Source organism: Artibeus jamaicensis, unplaced genomic scaffold (genome assembly GCF_021234435.1).
Source record: "Artibeus jamaicensis isolate MK-2021 breed Jamaican fruit bat unplaced genomic scaffold, CSHL_Jam_final contig_3126, whole genome shotgun sequence".
Lineage (NCBI taxonomy): Eukaryota > Metazoa > Chordata > Mammalia > Chiroptera > Phyllostomidae > Artibeus > Artibeus jamaicensis.
This window is the reverse complement of record NW_026521723.1, coordinates 10,922,423-10,936,749: the sequence shown is the minus strand read 5'-3', so window position 1 is coordinate 10,936,749 and position 14,327 is coordinate 10,922,423. Positions and strand designations below refer to the sequence as shown.

General features: G+C 40.2%; 1 protein-coding gene across 2 annotated transcripts in view; it reads right to left on the bottom strand.

Moving 5' to 3' along the window:
- SIDT1 (SID1 transmembrane family member 1) overlaps positions 1-3,181 on the bottom strand; it is a 103,809-nt gene extending 100,628 nt beyond the window's left edge. For both annotated transcript variants that reach the window (XR_008391145.1, XM_053663140.1), the window contains exon 1: positions 2,378-3,181. Coding sequence is in view for 1 of the 2 variants with exons in the window: in XM_053663140.1 (XP_053519115.1) it covers positions 2,378-2,599 (222 nt within the window). In the remaining variant the exon portion in view is untranslated. The remainder of the gene's footprint in view (positions 1-2,377) is intronic.
- Between the last annotated feature and the right edge of the window lie 11,146 nt (positions 3,182-14,327).

Below are 14,327 nucleotides of genomic sequence, written 5' to 3'. Positions count from 1 at the left end.
CAGTAAATGGGTTCCACTGTCTTATCTGGATATCACAGAGAGGTCTCAGAAAGCTGTCAGAGTTGAGAATATCTGGTTCATATGATTGCTTACTGGCATTAAAATTCTTAAGTTGTCTGTCAGTCCCACGGTTCCCAACTGCATTCCTCAGACTAGAAAAATTTTAGGGACTGCCGAGATAACCAACTTTGTATTGTGCTATGCAAAGATATTTTAAAAACTAATTATCACCATTGTTTAATAAAATAAAGGACACTTTTTAACACACCTATAGGCTAGCTGGAAAGGGCAGAATCTCAGAAAAATTTAAATATTTTTTGTTTTTCATAAATTTCTTCCCTTTTTCTCAGCATCTCATGGTTCTCTAGCGGAGTCAAGCAGGTGACCGCAACTGCGAACAGTATCGCCTGTGCTGTGCTGTGGTGGAGGAGCTGGCAGAACAGTGAGGGCAGAAAGGCCAAACCACAGTTCAAAGGCAGTCAGTCTATTTCTAAGCAGAAGGGCAAGAAACACTAAAGCCTGACGTTAGAACTTACACATTATTTGAATTTTCTTACCAATGATTTAGGGGAAGCTGACAGTACATCCCAGAGGTCATGGAGTTTTCCAGACTTTTATTTGTTCTGAGCCAATCACAGGTCTAGGAACACAGCTTGTGTGGGGCTTGTCAGCTGGTCCACCACACACTGGACAGAAGGAGGTCAATTACAGGGGCTTGGGGGATAAAAACTGCCCCTCCCACTCGTCTGTAATGGAATGGCTGCAGGCTTGGCCACTCTGCTCAATTTCAGCCTGAAGGTCATAGGAGGACAGGACAGGGCGAGAGGGTTGTGCTGCATGCAGCAGGAGAGCAGTCCCTTAGGCTGTAGTGCCTGCTGTAGACAGAGCCCTTGCTCAGCACACACAGCTGGGAGATGACTGGGAGGGTGGCAGGCACATTGGTCCCTCCAGCTCGGAACTACCTGAAGTCACCAGCTCCCTGAGTTTGTTGAGATTTGGGAAATTGAGAACATAGCCTGACCACAGCAAAACAGGAACAAGGAACAGCATGCAAACAAAGGCTGAGCAGACATCCTGTAGCATGTGAGTGCCCTACTTAGTGCAATATAGGCAGATTGTAATCTGTTTAGTTTTGAATTTTGAAATCCCACCCTGGCCCCCTGGCGGTCTCTGTTAGCAAATAGCTAACTGCCACGTCTGCTTCTGTTCAATGCTTGCTTGCTCGTCCCTATATAAGGACTTAGCTGTAAGCTCTCCGCGAGACTCTCATCTGCAGCCCTTTTGGGCACTGTGTCTCTGGACACCCCAAGAGTTCGCCCCTGCGCAGGTTAAGCTTGGCCAATAAAATAAGATCAAAACCCTGAAAGGTCTTCGAAAATTATTCTCGAGTCTGGTGGATATAACAAGTTCTCATCCTAAGTGAGAGTTAGAGAGGGAGGCATAGCATGGTATCTCAATAATCAGTTCTTGAATTCCAGGGCGGGGCAGGGGGAGTTGGGGAATGCTGGCATTGTAGGAGATACATACACAGACGTTTGTATGGGAAGAAGATCCAGGGACAGGTAGGTACAATGGGGAGTTTTCTATTTTCTCTGTGCCCCAGAGGGTACCAGATTAAAGAAAAAAAATCTACTTACACTTTTCTTATGTTATATAATGAGTATATGTGTCAAAGGGATAGCTGCTGGAAGTCATTCCCTCCCCTGTCTCACCTCAATTCTTGTTAGAAATAGGTCTAGAATTTTCACACAACTATCTGTCTTTTAAAAAAATCAAAATCTCAGTCGATCAGGGGATGGCTACAATGCCCATGTCTTTGGCCAGGTCTTCTGGCTTCTCTAAGCAAAGACGTGTGACAATGGTACAGAAACACAGGAAGGGACTATGAATGCAGAGGTCTGCAGCTTGCATCATTCTCACACATTCCCATTTTAGATTCTGAGCAGCTCTCTTCCCGATGCGCTATGAAATACAGGCGTCTGGCTGAATCATCCACACGAAATGAGTTTCTTTCTCCTCTGGAGATTAGGAAGAGAGTTGCGGTCCTTTCCCCGCGCGACCCTACACATCAAGACTTTCCCGGATAAAGGCCCAGTCGGTGGTCAGGACCCGCAGACTGTGCGGGGGAACCAGATAGAGCCTCGTAAAGCCCAGAAATGCCAGCGACCAGGCCGGGGAGAGGCGCCGAAGGGAGCGGAGTTGTTCCCGAGGCTGGCTGCGGTGAACCCGCAGCTCTGGCTGGGCAGTAATTGCTCTGAATGAGAAAGAACTAGGGGCCCCGATCCCTGAGGTCTCCCGAGGTCAATTCCCAAAGGACCGACGGGCTCTGAGATCTGCCAAGTGCCTGGAAGCCGAGCGAGGGCAGCGAGTCTCTTACCTGGCCGGGCTGGCTAGTGTAGTTGAAGGCGTAGATGGTCTCAGTGCTGAGGTTCACCACCCCGCTGTAGACGTGATCGAAATCGGCGCCCCTGGCAGGGTCGTGGGGGTCGCGCCGCTGAGCCTGGGGCTGTGCGGGGCCCCGGGGCGCCGCCGCCCGCAGGAGCCCGGGCAGCGCGCACAGCAGCGCGCAGAGCGGCGCGAACCGCGGGGATCTCCGCATGGTGGGCGCCGCGCGGCCGCAGGCAGAGCCGCCCGGGAGAGGGCGAGAGCAGAGCAGGTCCTTCCGAAGCCCCCCGCGGACTCGGGAGCCGGCCTCGGCGCAGCCCCTTCCACTAGCCACGCGGCCGTGCTGGCAACGCACTGGCGAAGGGCGGATCGAATATTGACGCCGCCGCCGGGGGTCTCCGCGGGGGTCAAGGGCCGGGGGCGAGGGGCCCGAGGGGTACCCAGGCCGTGAGCTGCAGCTTTGCTCTCGGGCTTCTAAGTCCGTTTCCTTCCCCTTTTCTCATTTCTGAGAGTGTCTAACTCACCTAGCCAACACTTCAACAGACTGTTTCCCCGTCAACCTTAAAAAAAAAAAAAAAGGCGACGGAGATATTAGAAAGAAATATTCACTAGTCTTGAAAGGTCAGCCTGACCAGCCATCGAGCAGGAAATTCAATCTTTTTAAAATAAATGTGCAACCGGGCTGCAAGCGAAGAAATAGCAACAGAGCTTGTCCTCCAGTCGGCTCTCTGAATGATGGTGATTAACTACCGAATTCTCCTTTCTCTCATAGAACACCTTTTCCAAACACCTGTTTTATTTCCTTATCACCTGCTATGTTCCAAGAAGAACCTCACGTCATCGTTCTCTCTCTCTCTCTCTCTCTCTCTCTCTCTCTCTCTCTTTCTCACCAAACATGTATGCAAACATGTAAGGTCATAAAAAAAATAGATGTGGTTAAGAGGACAGATTTGAACACCGCCTGAAGTCTGGTCCCGGAAGTTATCCAAGGCGATTCAGAGTAGCTGGATATATGCAGAGAGCATTTCTTTCCACCCATTCTCTTGCCTAATTTATACTCTGTAATGACTTCTCAGATTCTGAAAGATTCCCTAGGATTCCGAATTGTTTTTCAAAAGACAGACACACTCCAGTATTAAAAAGAAATTTTCTGGTAAAAATTAGGTGACTCAATTTAAACAGTTAAAGAGCCAGATAAAAGGTGGGTGAAAGAGGATATGTTGGAAGTCCCTGAAGAACATCAAACAATCACAATTCAGGTGTAGAAGAGGACTCACTTTTTTAATATCAGTTTCAAGTTATTTATAAACTAGAAAAGCATATAATTGTGCTTGACATGAAGGAACATTAAAAAAGAAGCTGCAAAGAAGAGACATCTTATTCAAAGAGTTGAGATTAAGATTAAAATCCTAGCATTTACCATTCAAAGGGAGTTTTTTCTTTTCACCCCACTGAATTCCTAAAAGTTATTACAACTTCAAAAATAAGTGCATTACATTTGTTGTAAAGTTTTATAACTGCACAATCAGAAAACAATGCTAATGGAATATTGTGTGAGGTGACTGCTTATTAGGGCAATTTTTACTTTAAAAATGTTCTTGAAAATATGTGGTGTAAGGACAAAATGATTAATTCAATGAAGAGTGCAGTGGTTGAAGTTTAAAATAGAGCTCACTGTTCTTAAAGAACATAGCATCATAACTTCATCCAGAATTTGAATGACTTTAACTGCTGTATTTAAAATGTCTGTCTCATTTTAGAATTTAAGAAAATTTCATGAACTTGAAGTTCATGAAGCTCTTTGAGGGCAGCGGGCCCGGCCAGTTCAGGTGCTCACCAGGGCAGGGCTGCAGATCATGGAGTCTTACTCAACACTAGGAGAGAGGATGACTGGACTCTCACAAGACAACCCCTTCTTTGGGGACAAGTGTGCCATTAGAAAGATATTTTCACATTTTAATTGAAATTTGCCTCTCTTCTGTTCACTGGCATGTGTTCTGCCCTTTGGAGCCATAGGAATAAACCTAATCCTTCTTCCACATGACAGCCTTGTAGGTATTTGTAGAGAGCTGTGATCCTCAAGGCTTTATCTTGTTTTTAAGCAATGAAATTGGAAACAATTGGAATAGATTATCATAGTACAAAACCCAAAGTATTTATTTTAAAGACATTATAGGTGATATCTATGCCAGACATTTTGAGTGATATATTACAAATCACTCTATACTATGATGCAATCCTAATTCTAGACCAAATTCATTGAATGACTTCAGGTCATTGACCTCCCTGGATCACAAGATTGCTGTAAAGATAAAACATCGGGGGGTGGGGTGGGGAATGGATATACTTGAAAGTGTGTTAGACAGTTTCAAATGCTCCACAACTAAATATTATTATTGTAGGACTCCCAGTCCAATAGCTAACAAGTAAAATATGATCCATCAGCCAGGTTTTAAAAATATCTACAATGCAAATCTTCCACTGTGAGAGACTGAATACACAAATAGACAATGGCCAGACCATATATGACAGTGGACCTTTGATCTACAACCTCTTTAAGAAATAGCCCAGAACAGTTAGCACTTGGTCAATGACTGCCAACTTCCCCAATTTTTGTCCCTACTTCCAACTCAAGATCAATAAGAGAAAGCCAAATATGCCCCTCAAACCATAAAATATTCTGCTTCTAGTTAGTGGGCCTCCTGTTTCCCATGTTACCAAGATCTAATCAGAGCATTTCTGAAACTTTCCCCTTTTCTCCACTACCTCACAAATAGAACTGTAATATTAAATGCACACCAGAAGGACTATTTCTTGAAGTTTCAGAGGACTCGTCTACAGTATTTGTAATCAACTTGTGTCTGTTCTATACAAACTTTTTCTTTTTCCCTATGCTTGATGTATACTCTAGATGAATATCTTAACACTATACCTACTCTCTATACTGCAAAATTCCCTTTGACAAAGGAAAAAGAATTGGAGTGGAATCTATTAAAGTTCAAACATATTCTACCAAACTGTTAGCCAAACTTCCCCAAAGCTGGAATAAATAAAAGCTCCAAGTCCTTTTCATAATTTGCACTAAACCTTGTAACGTTCCTGTTCTGCCAGTAAAGAAACCAAATGGACAAGAGTATTGATTTGTTCAAGATCTCAGGGACATCAATACAATTGATGTTTCTCCCTTCCCATTAGTATCTAATACTAAATACTCTCCTGACAGCAGTTCTTCCCCACCCACCTGCTTCTCTGTAGAGCATTATTGCTCTTTCTTGGTGTGTCCCAACACTGAACAGTCAACATTTTTTTTTTGCCTCACTGGGGAGGACAATACTCTACACGGACAGGTAGGTCCAAAGAGTTCCCTAAAGCCCCTCTTGTTTTCCTAGGGGAAAAGAATTAAAAGATCTAAATTTCCTTAATCAAGAATTAAAATATCTAAATTTCCCTTATGATTCAGTTTTGATATAAGATATAGATGATTTCCTACTTTGTCCAGATAAAGCCTTGTAAAAAGGATTTCACTTACTTGTTCTCAGCCTTAGCTGAAAATGGAAATACAATTTCAAAAAATGTAGATTACAATTTTGCCAAAATATAGTCCATAATTTAAGGCATGACCTTTTTAAAGAGCGGAAGACATTCTCTCACGACAGGCTAGAGACTATTCAAACTTACCCTAGATTCCTCAAAAAAGTACAGTTGAGATGATGTCTAGGTCTCACTGGGTATTTCAGACAGTGGGGGCAGATTTTTCTGAGATTGTGACATCTTTTAATGAAATAGCTAAATCTTAGGTAAGAATTCTTTTTTGAAAGCCCAAGTATTAAACAAGTCTTCTATTATCTAAAGAAGACTCTTGACAGTCTGTTTCCCGAGACATCCCTAACAACAAAAAAATTCTCTTGTCTATTTGTGCATAAATGTTCCAGGAAAACCTTGGGTTTTTAACTCAACTTTGTGGGAAATAGCAAAACCCCATCACTACTGTAGCCTCACCCTCAAGCCAGTTGCAAAGACTGATACCCCCTTTTTTAGGGCAATACTGCCATTGCAAAATGTATCGATGTTTCTGCTGAATTTATTCTAGGCTCCTTATTTGACTTTATGGTTCCTCATGCAGTACAGACTTTACTACTGACTGAAATACACAGCACTTCAGTCAGTCAATTAGCCCCTTAGGAATTTCTGTTGCTCTCTCCCTCTCACATTACCATTAATTCCTGCAAGACCCTGAAGCCTGCTACTCTACTGCCCTTACGGTAAGAAGGAGAACCTCACAATTGTCTCACTTCAGTTAAGGCTCTTTATAATCATCAACCAGGAAATTTCAGCTATTGGAAAAGACATTGGATAAAAAATTCTCTTGAAACTCATCAGATGGGACCTTATCAAGGATCATTAAAAATAAATACATTAGTGAAACTTTGGCAAGTCAACCCTTGATTACATATTTCAAAACTGAAGCAACAACTCAGAATTCTCCACAACTGGAAGGCTACCCCAACATGGCACTTTAAGCTAAGGGTTCTCAGAGATCCTCTAGAAGCAGCCTCTTTGGAAATACCCAGTTGACCCAGGACTTTTGGAATAAGCACATGGCCTCAGATAATGGACAGCTCTCACCTAAGACATTGGATGGAGAACCTTGTTGAATTCTTGTTTTGTTTCTGACTTGCTTATTGATAATCGTTCTCCTCCGCATTTACTATAGACACTGGTGTTTTCTACCCAAAATGGCCTCTTTTCTCTCCCCACTTTAGTATAATTGTTAGACTAGAACATGTTCATTCTAACACCATTCATAGATTATCTTGTATAGTAGTAGTCCCTGCCCTCAGTCTTACTGTTGAATACGCCACCCATCACTGCACCCTCACCATATAAACCTCTGGAATATTCTAGTCTTACCAAATTAAATCACAAGGAATTATAACCAATGGTGGTTCTGCTTGAAACCACATGGACAAAAGACTTTAAACACATTAACTAATGATTTTACTAGTTTTTCTTCTCCCAGAAAAAGAACCAGATATTACAATGTATTTATCAGGCCCCAGGTAATTCTAAATTTGAATTTTAAAAACTTTGTAGGGTGATGAGTCAAATACTTGCCACTTGGAAGAGACTAATAGAGATCCAACATGCAAGGCTTTGGTCCCGACTTCATGTTGTGACCATCTTTTCCATGGATGTCCATGTGCCTCTACAGGTTACTACTTTCTTTGTGGCCAGGACACATGGTCTTGTTTGCCTAAGGCTAATACTTCATGCACTTCAGTAATAGTATTCCAAGACTTGTTTATACCTAGAGACTATAATTCTATAAACAGCCAAGGATATAAATTCAGACTCAGATACAAGCTTCGAAAGGAGGTCGCCCATGATTGTTCAGGTACTCTACCTGGAAGAATTACTGACAGTTTATACTAACAATCAGAGCAGTCTTCCTGATGGTGAAAATTATGCAAATAGGAAAGGCTGTGAGAATCTTATCATTAACTTTGGCAGGAGTTATTAATGATACTACATCATTCCTAGATGGAATACAAATGAGTTTTAGCTCATTGCCATGAGCAGTGGTAGACAGTTATATTGCTTTTTATTTATTGTTTGCCACTCGTGGCAGTCTCTGTGCCACTGCCAGTACTTCTTGAATTAATGAAATGGTCATGGTAGAATAAGCTATGCATTGCTTCAAGGATAAAGCTACTTGACCCTCTAAATTTGCTCTTCATGACCTATGGCATTCATTCTTTTGGCTCAGGGTGGGCAATTGGGGTTCCTGAATCTGAAGCATCTTATAGGAACCATTAGTTGTTATTGTTTTTGTTATAATGGCCATGATTTTGGTCTACTGCATTCTGCCTGGAGTCTTAAATGCTTCTGTGCGCCTGCTCTCTTGTCAGATGATTGTCATGATGATACAACAATAAAAAGATCAAGAAGATCTCACAATACAGTAGATTATGGAGACAAGTGGATAATCCCAAATGGTGAAGATGGAGATCTCTAGCCTTCCTTGAATTGATCAAATTCTTGCAAGTGAGAATGACCAAAAGGAGAGACTGAGAAACTGAATATTCAGATAGACAATAGCTAGACCATATATAAAAATAGAACTTGACCCACAATCTCTGGAGCAATCAGTCCAGGAAGCCAAATCATATCCTCTGCAACAATCAGAATGGTCATGATTTGGTCATAGCTGGCAGCTTCCTTATTTTTTGTTTTTTTTTACCACTAACCAGAGATCCATATGATTTATATCCAAGTTTAGGTATTTTTACATTAAAAAAATCAGAAAATACAAAAAGAATGATTCATCTCAGTAGTAGTCGAGATGAATCTTCCCAATATTAAAAAAATCAATGTTATAAAAATATTAGTAGTTGTGAAAACAAAAACTATGAACATGGGAATAAACAGAAAGTATTCAGAGCTTGATATAGGAAGGATTTCAGCCACCAACAATTGTGTTTAGCAGAGACTCAGAAAGAGGAGGGATGTGAACATGGTTTATAGTAAAACAAAGAGAAGACTTCAGAGACACTCTGATTAGAAGATGCAGGTGGGCTAAATAGAAGCAGGAAATCTTATTGTTTGTAAAGCATATTGGGCTCCTATTTGGACCACTCAGAGAAAGCTAAATAAAGAGTTTTCCCGAGGTATAATGGACACATAACAAACCCCACATATTTAACACACACATGTCAACTGTGTTATATATATACACATTACCTGTGTATTCACTATGCTCTGAAGTTTCTTTCCTCCTTTAAATCTCTCTCTTACTTCCTCCCTGCTTCCTTTCTACTCCCAAGCAAGCATTGGTCTGTTTTCTATCATGATGTTAGTTTTCATTTTCTAGAGTCTTATATAAATAGACCTACACAGTATGTGTCGTCTTCTCCCTTCTCCCACCTCCTCCACCTCCTCTCTCCGGCTTTTTTCACTCAACATAATTATTTTGTTACATGAATTTTGTTGAAATTCTGTACCTACATTTTTGTGGGGTATTGGTCTGTAGTTCTCTTTTTTGGTAATGCCTCTCTTTGGTTCAGTTATCAGGGTGATTTGGGCCTCATAGAATGAGTCGAGAAGTATTTCTTCTTCAATTTGTAAGTGTTTGTGTAGAATTAGTAACATTTTCTCCCCCCAAATGTTTGGTAGAATTCACTGCTGAAGCCATCTGGGCCTCTAGGTTTTTTTTTTTTAACTGAAATTTTAATTTCTTTACTAGATACAGGGTTATTCAGTTTATCCATTTTTTAAGAAAGCTTGATAATTTATGTCTTTAAAGGAATTTGTTCACTTTATGTTGTCAAATTTATTGACATAAAGTTGTTCAAAATATTATATTATTCTCTTAGTACCTGTAGAGTCTGTCACCTCTTATTTCTGATATTGATCATTTATACACAATTTTTTCCTGATCAACTTGTTTAGAGGTATATCAATTTAATCACTCTTCTCAAAGTTCAGCTATTAGTTTCATTGATTTTCTCTCTTATTTTTGCTTTTCTATTTTATTGATTCAGCTTCAACCTTTTTTATTTCTTTCTTCTTACTTTGGATTTAACTTGATCTTTTTTAATCTAATTTCTAAAAGTAGAAGCTGATGTCAAAGATTTGAGAACTTTTCTCATATAAGTGTTTAGTGCTATAAGTTTCTCTTGAAGTACTATTCCCAGTTATATTCCACAAATTATGACATGCTGTATTTCATTTTCATTCAGTTCAATTTTGATTTTTTGTTTGATTAATGGATTTACTTTCCACTTTGATTTTTTGTTTGATTAATGGCTTAGTTAGAAGTGTATATTTTTCCCCAAATTTTAAGGTACTTGTCAAAAAATTATGCTATTAATTTCTGATTTAATTCCATTGTGGGTAGAGAGCATATCTACTATGAATTGAATGATTTTTAAAAATATATAGATTTTATTGCTAGCATAATAGCAATATATATTTTAGCAAAATATATTTTTATTTATAGCATAATATGTAATATTGTGCTATTAGAGTTGTCCCATATTTTTCTCCACTTTATTCCCCTCTGCCCAGCACTATCCCTCCCACCAGTATTCCCCCAGCTTAGTTCATGTCTATGGGTTGTACATATAAGTTCTTTGGTTTCTCCATTTCCTATATTATTCTTAACCTCCCCCTGTCTATTTTGTACCTACCATTTATGCTTCTTATTCCCTGTACCTTTTCCCCCATTCTCCTCTCTCCTTGTCTCCACTGATAATTCTCCATGTGAGCTCCATTTCTGTAATTCTGTTCCTGTTCTAGTTGTTTGGTTAGTTTGTTTTTGTTTTTAGGTTCAGTTGATGATAGTTTTGAGTTTGTTGTCATTTTATTGTTCATGTTTTTGATCATCACCTTTTTCTCAGATAGTACCTTTCACATTTCATATAATAAGAGCTTGGCGATGATGAACTCCTTGAATTTGATCTTTTCTGAGAAGCACTTTATCTGTCCTTCCATTCTAAATGAAAACTTTGCTGGGTAGAGCAATCTTGGATGTAGGTCCTTGCATTTCATGACTTGGAATACTTCTTTCCAGCTCCCTCTTGCCTGTAAGGTCTCTTTTGAGAAATCAGTTGACAGTCTGATGGGAACTCCTTTGTAGGTAACTGTCCCCTTATCTCTTGCTGCTTCTAGGATTCTGTTCTTCATTTTAATCTTGGCTAATGTAATGATGATGTGCCTTGGTGTGTTCCTCTTTGGGTCCAACTTCTGTGGGACTCTCTGAGCTTCCTGGACTTCCTGGAAGTCTATTTCTTTTGCCAGATTAGGAAAGTTTTCCCTCATTATTTTTTAAAATAAGTTTTCAATTTCTTTCTTTTCCTCTTCTCCTTCAGGTACCCCTGTAATTTGGATGTTGGAGTGTTTAAAGTTGTCCTGGAGGTTCCTAAGCCTCTCCTTCTTTTTTTTGAATTATATTTCTTCATTTTTGTCTGGTTGAATGTTTATTTCTTTCTTCTGCTCCAAATTGTTGGTTTGAGTTGTAGTTTTCTTTCCTTCATTGCTGGTTCCCTGTATATTTTCCTTTTTTTCACTTTTTATAGCTTTCACTTTTTCCTCTATTTTGTGACCATACTCAACCAATTCCGTGAACATCCTGATAACCAGTGTTTCAAACTCTGCATCTGATGGGTTGGCTATCTCTTCATCGCTTAGTTGTATTTTTTCTGGAGCTTTGATCTGTTTTTTCATTTGGGCCATATACATATATATTTTTTTGTCTCGGCACACCTGTTACATAATAAGGTGGCGGAGCCTTGGGTATTTGGCAGGGTGGGGCAACCTACTAGGCTTCATTGTGGTACTAAATGTGGGGGAGAGGGTCCAAAAGGGGACAATGCTGCTAGCTCAGCTTTCATCAGGATTTCAGTCATTTCTTCCACTACCCACAAGCAAATTGGGCCCTTGTGGTGCTGATTCCTGGGTAGGTCAGTTTGTGTACATTCTAGGACCCTGTGAGTCTCTCTAATGAACTATCCTGTGAGGCTGGGAGTTTCTCCTGCCATAGCAACCCCCCCAAAGTTTTTTTTAGTCAGAGATTTTGAGGCTTTATTTCCCTGTGCTGGAACCATGGGTTGTGCAGTCTGTCTTGCTCCTCCAGTTGCTCATTCTGATTTATCCACATGCAAATGTGAGACCACCTGCTCTGCCAGCCTCCACCTAGCCCACTTTGTCCTCCAGCCACTGCCTTGCTATGAATTCTCTCCATTCTGGCTGCCCATCTCTGCCCCTCCTACCAGACTGGATGAATGTTTGTTCTTTAATTCTTTGGTTCTTGAACATCTATACCGTTCAATTTTTGGCAGTTCTGGTTATTTTTGTTTTAAAATTTGTTGTTGGTCTTCTTTTAGTTGTGTGAGGAGGCAAAGTGTATCTACCTATGCCTCCATCTTGGCAGGAATTTTGAGCTGAATCATTTTACATTTACTGAAACTTGTTTTATGATATATTTCTTTTCTCTGGCCTTTATGCTACTGTTGACATGCAGTTTACTTTTCCATGTAAACGTCACAGTACATTTTTATTATATTTAGGTAGTTTATAATCTTTTAAAAAGACTTAAAGAATCTTATATATTTACCTCCTGTAGCTGTTTCCAGTGCTCTTCATTGTATAGATCCAGATTCCCTTCTGATACCATTTTCCTTCTGCTTCAAGTACCCACCTACCATTTCTCATATTGAGGGTCTATTCATGAAAAATTCTATCAGTTACAGGTGGAAGCATCTTTATTTTATCCTCATTTAAAAATATTTTTGACAATTATAGAAGTCTAGGTTGACAGTTTTTTTCTTTCAATGTTTCAGATGTGTTATTGTTTACTTGTTTGTAATGCTTCTGATGAGAAATACGATGTTGTTCTTAGTTTTGTTCTTCTGTAATGTCTTTCCTCCCTGGCTGCTTTTTAGATTTTTCCCTTTGATCATTGATTCTAAGAAATTTGATGATTATGTGTATGTTATACGCTGTTGAGTTGACTCTGACTCTGGGTGACCATATGAATGACTGATGCCCACAACATCCTGTTCTCAGCAGCCCTGCTCGGCTCCTGTAGACTCACGCCTATGGCTTCTTTTGTGGAGTTGATCCATTTCATTTTTGGTCTTCCTCTTTTCTTGCTGCCTTCTTGATTATTATATACTTGATGTAATTTTCTTCATATTTTTTGTGTTTGGGTTTTTTGAGCTTCTAGAAGGCAGGTTGTGTGTAAAGATGCTGTTAGGAGGGTTGAATTAATGATTGGATCTTATGGAAGTTGTCATCAGATTGTTTCGATGTTATCAATGAAGTAGGAAGCAACATCACTGGAAGAAGGTACAAAGTTGTCATTTAGAAGGTTAGGAGAATCAATGGAGCAAGGAACCGTAATACAGTCTTCAGGCATTTTGAAGGGCCTACCAGAAATTAGTGATTATGAATACAATATTCACTTGGCCAGTTGTTTTTCTCCTTCCGATTGTAGTTTCAAGGGAGCAGGCATTTAGTAAGTAGTGTTGGGAGGGCCAAGATTGTACTTTTGTCAAGTGTTGCAGTAAGTCAGGGAATTATTATATTCATTGATTATTGGATATATTTATATCAAACTTCCTTAATTACAGTGAAGCTATTAGAAGGCAGAGGTTTTTTTAATTGTATTTTACTTTTTTGCATCTATGTGTTGAAAATGTATTTGCTGGTCCATGTGCAGGTGCGTCTTAATAGTAGAAAACCAGGGATTGAAGGAAGATGTTTTATCGGAGCAAATTCACTGTTTTTCACAACGGCTTTGTGCAGTCCTTGACATTGCCAGCACAGTGCTGCCTGTCCTGGCTCCAGCCTATTAAGGGCAGCCGACCCGTGCCGAACTCCCCTGCTCTCTGAACCGGACTTTTCCTCATGCTTTGCACTTATCACACACGTTTGGATGTGTCTCCCTCTGCTTTTCAGCTTTTCTGAATAATTCAAACATTTTTATAAGCTTAGAATCTGTTTAATATGCCTACTTCTTAGCACTTGTCAGTTTTAATTTTACATGGGTGTCATTGATAGATGTTTGCTACCATGCTGTAAGCTTCCTGTGGACAGGGACCTTGCCTGTTTTTAGACCCTGTTTAATCTAGCAGTCTTTGGCACACTGGTAATAAACATTTTTAAGTAAAGAGATGAAACCGAGTAAATGTGGTATGTGAATCTTGGTGTGGAGAGCAATATCTTTCTTTTAGAGAACTCACAAGAAATTGGGAAGCATTACCTCCAAACCTCCAAAGCTTTGCCTCAAACCTGCGTGCATAGAACACTTGGGACAACCGCATGACCCATGAAAAACTTTCGGTCCCACTGCCCCCAAACAAAAGGTGGGAGGCGCCTGCGCACTGGCCTTACCGGATGTACGCAGGAGAGTGGGTGGGACTCTGTAACCTAGGCAACAT